The sequence below is a fragment of the Octodon degus genome, unplaced genomic scaffold, assembly GCF_000260255.1.
Source record: "Octodon degus isolate 3935 unplaced genomic scaffold, OctDeg1.0 scaffold00304, whole genome shotgun sequence".
Classification (NCBI taxonomy): domain Eukaryota; kingdom Metazoa; phylum Chordata; class Mammalia; order Rodentia; family Octodontidae; genus Octodon; species Octodon degus.
The window spans coordinates 948,547-952,234 of NW_004524880.1; the positions used below are offsets into that span (position 1 = coordinate 948,547).

General features: G+C 58.4%; 1 protein-coding gene across 1 annotated transcript in view; it reads left to right on the plus strand.

The window, feature by feature from the left end:
* The first annotated feature begins 799 nt into the window (after positions 1–799).
* Fam129c (family with sequence similarity 129 member C) overlaps positions 800–3,688 on the plus strand; it is a 9,438-nt gene continuing 6,549 nt past the window's right edge. Inside the window, exons 1-4 of the mRNA XM_004647413.2 lie at positions 800–868; positions 1,076–1,206; positions 2,232–2,357; positions 2,921–3,013. Of these exons, the coding sequence (XP_004647470.2) occupies positions 814–868; positions 1,076–1,206; positions 2,232–2,357; positions 2,921–3,013 (405 nt within the window). The 5' untranslated portion in view covers positions 800–813. The remainder of the gene's footprint in view (positions 869–1,075; positions 1,207–2,231; positions 2,358–2,920; positions 3,014–3,688) is intronic.

Consider the following 3,688-nt stretch of genomic DNA (forward strand, 5'->3'; position numbering starts at 1 on the left):
AGGGAAGGGATCTGAGGAGGGGTGGACAGCGGGTGCCTCCAGAAAGCGGCCAGGTTCCTCCCACCTGTGCTCCCTGCCTGGCACCTGGCTAGAAAGCCCACACAGCCTCGAGTGGCCACGTTTCTGCATTCATTCAATCACTTGGTGTCCCTACTTGGGTGTCCACCAAATGAGGAAGGAGGGAGCCTAGCTGCTCCGAAGTGCTGGACTCTGGAGGCTGCTGGGCCTCAGGGCTCCCTGTGCCTGAGGTTTCCAGGCTGAGAGGAGAAGGAGAAGGCAGCCAGCCCTGGACAAGAGGTTTATTTTGGAAGACCCTGTGGGAAGGAACTTGGCCCTCAGCCTTTCTACATGAGGCAGGGTGTTCCTACATTGTATAGGCTGGTTGCGATCCTACTGTCTCAACCTCCCAGTGTATTAGGAGCCCTTTTGAAAATGAAAGCTGAGCCAGGCATGGTGGCACCTGCCTGTTGTCCCCTGTGGAGAGGCTGAAGGAGGATCTCAAGTTGAGTTCCCAGCCTGGGCAACTTAGCTGAGCAAGACCCTGTCTGAAAAATTGAAGAACAGAGGGTTAGGGGTACAGCTCAGTGCAAAGCGCCTTGGTTCAGTCCCTAGGACAGAAAAAAAGAATCAGAAAAGGGATTTGTTTGTCAGAGCCTGGTGGCAGCAGGTGTTGCCTGCACACACAAGGGCATGTGTGTGTGTGCTCGCGCGTGCCCGGGCCGAGCCCCCCCCCAGCCCCCCCCCAGCAGCTCGGCTGCAAGCCCAGGCACTGGCGCGCTCAGAGCTGAAGCCTGAGCTACAGGACCCAGCAGGATGGGGGCGCAGGCTTCAAGCCCTTTGGACAGGCGGCAACGCGAGCATCTGCGGGGTGAGCTGGACGGGAAGGTGTGCCTGGGGCTGAACTCTCGACCTGCCTTCTCCAGCCTGCTGGAGTCCTGGGATCACAGCCCCAGGCAGCCTGCCTGGCTGGGCCGGATGCGGGAATAGCCCGCAGGGGGCGCGCAGGGGTAGGCTGGGTCGCCTGGAGTCGCGGGCCCTGCGAGCCGCCACGCCACCGTCCCGTCCCGGTCCTCAGGCCGAGTGGCCTCGCTGCTGGACGCCTTCCTGCCCTGTTACCGCGCGCAGCTGGCAGTGTCCGTGCTGCGGCGGATCTCGCTGGAGCTGCGCCCCCAGGAGCCCTCGGGACCCCAGCTGAGCCGCAGCAAGGTGGGTGCTCGTCGGAAGTGCTTCCTTCCTCATGCTCAGCGACTGAAATAGCGATTCTTAGACCACCATTTCCCAGGGTCCACCTGCTGCCGCCTCTGGGCGCCCAGTCGGCTGAAGTTTTGCAGTCAGCAGGGACCCAGGGTCCTAATTTTTTTTTTTTTTTTTTGCGGAACGGAGATTGAACTCTGGCCCTTGTGCTTGCTATGCAAGCGCTTATTCTATTGAGCTATCTCCCCGGCCCCTAGACAACCTAAGGGTGCTCACACAAAGCCGCCCAGATCCCCAGGCCACCTGAGCTGCACCCCCAGCTTCCGCGCAGAACTGTGAGACCGGGCCTCCCTGAGCCTCTGAGGTGCCCACGCTGGCCTCCAACTGCCACCCTCCTGCTCAGTCTCCTGAGTGGCTGGGATGACAGGTGCACATAACTGCGCCCTGCTTCAAGTTTGCTTGGATTGGCTAGGGGTGGGATGCTTGGATTCAGAGCCATGGATACGAAGGCGCTGCCATGTATCCTTTGAGTAATATTTTAACAACATTACCATGAAAAGTCTCCACAGAGGCTGTGGAGAACCAGCCAGCCAGCCCTGCAGTAGCCACCAATGTGCTCAGATCTGAGCGGCCCCTGTGCAGGGGACTGATCCGTGGGTGCACACCGGGTGGGGCCCTGTGGTGACCTGGGAGTGGGAGGTGGGGAGACTGCTCTCCACCATCCATGTGGGCCCACTCACTGGCCTGGGTTGGTTGCTCCTGTGCCAATGCCAGGGCAGCCAAGCCCCAAATGGTGCTCGCCTGGGCTATGGCGCTGTGGCTGAGCATGCCCATCATCCCAGTACTCGGGAGGCTGAAGCAGGAGGATCTCGGATTTGAGGCCAGCCTGCGCAAAATACAAGCTGCCGGTAACAAGATAATACCTTATCTCAAAATACAAGCGGCTGGTGTTGAGTGCTGACCTGGTGCAGAGGGGAGTTAGGGAAGAAGGAGGAGCAGGAGGAAGGCAAGCCCTGATGCCCGCCTGCCCTGTGCAGAAGCTGCCCCGAGTGCGTGAGCACCGTGGCCCCCTCGCCCAGCTGTGGGGCCACCCTCCACGGTGGCAGCCGGTGTTCTGTGTGCTGCGTGGGGACGGCCGGTTGGAGTGGTTCAGCCGCCAGGAGGTGAGGCACCCCCCCACCCCTCTGTCTCTCCTCTGTTGGGGATGGCAGGAAACTGAGGCCCATCTATGGTATGGCGCTGGCCCTACTCATGTGAGTTTACACCCTTGTTCCCAGCTAAGGAACTTAGAGTTCACATGCCACCCCAGGACTCAGTTTCTCTGGCTGTGAAAAGGGTGGATGGAGGCTGTGGGCTTGACTATGGGGCAGGTGGTGAGGGCAAGGGGGCACATCTGTCACCCTAGCACTCTGGGAGGCTGAAACAGGAGGATCTCTGCTTCAAGCCCAGCCTTGGAACTAAGTGAGCCTGTTTGAAAATCTCGGAAAGCGCCAGGGTTGCAACCTGGAGGCCTGGGTACCCTCCTACTGCAAAAGAAGAGGGAGGAGGGTGGGGCCCCAATGGGAAACAGGCACCCTGCCCCACTGGGTCACCCTCAGTCCTATGCTGCTCTCATAGGACTTTTTTTTTTTTTTTTTTTTTGTGGAATCGGGGATTGAACTCAGACCCTTGTGCTTGCCAGGGAAGCGCTTATTCCACTGAGTCATCTCCCCGGCCCCTCTCATAGGACTTTGAGTCCGGGCAGCGTCCCCTGGGTGCAGTGGCCCTCACGGGCTACAGGCTACTGACCTCGCAGCGCGACTATCTGCATCTCCTCGAAGTGCTCGGCCCAGGCCCCGAGGGTGAGGCTCCTGGGCCCTGCGTTTGCCAGGGTCCTCCCAAGCCTGGCGCCACCTTCCTGCCCAGCTGCTCCCAGTGGACACCCACCCAGCTCTCAAGGTCCCTGAGGGTTTGTGGTAGGCTTGCTATGGGTGGGCCTCCTCCTCTACCACAGGTAAAACCCCACTGTGGAAAGGGTAAGAAAGGGCAGGTCCTGCCGGGTGAGATGGTATGTGCCTGTGAGCCCAGCACTCGGGAGGTAGAGGCAAAAGGGTCAGGCCAGCCTGGGCTATATCCAGAGATGTTCTCAAAAAAGCCAAGCAAATGGTGGGGTGGGGGGAGAAAGCAATCCACCCTACACAGGTTTTATTTCTCAAAGGTTTTACGTGAATGGATTTTCAGAGCCAGGTGGAAGCCAGGGCCTCCCTGGGCCTGGATCCTGCCCCCACCCCTCCCCGTGGGCTCTAATGCTCGGATCATATTCTGAGCTGTAGGTCTCATCTGTGGGCTTGAGGGCCAGGGACTCCCACCTTCTCCATTCTTGGATTTTATAACAACCTGAATGTGTCACTGTGGAAATTAGAGCAAAACACTCAGGATTTGAGAGAATCTGAAATAAAAATTTGCTCATTTTGTTTTTCTTCCTTTTTTTTTTTTTTTTTTTTTTTTTTTTTTT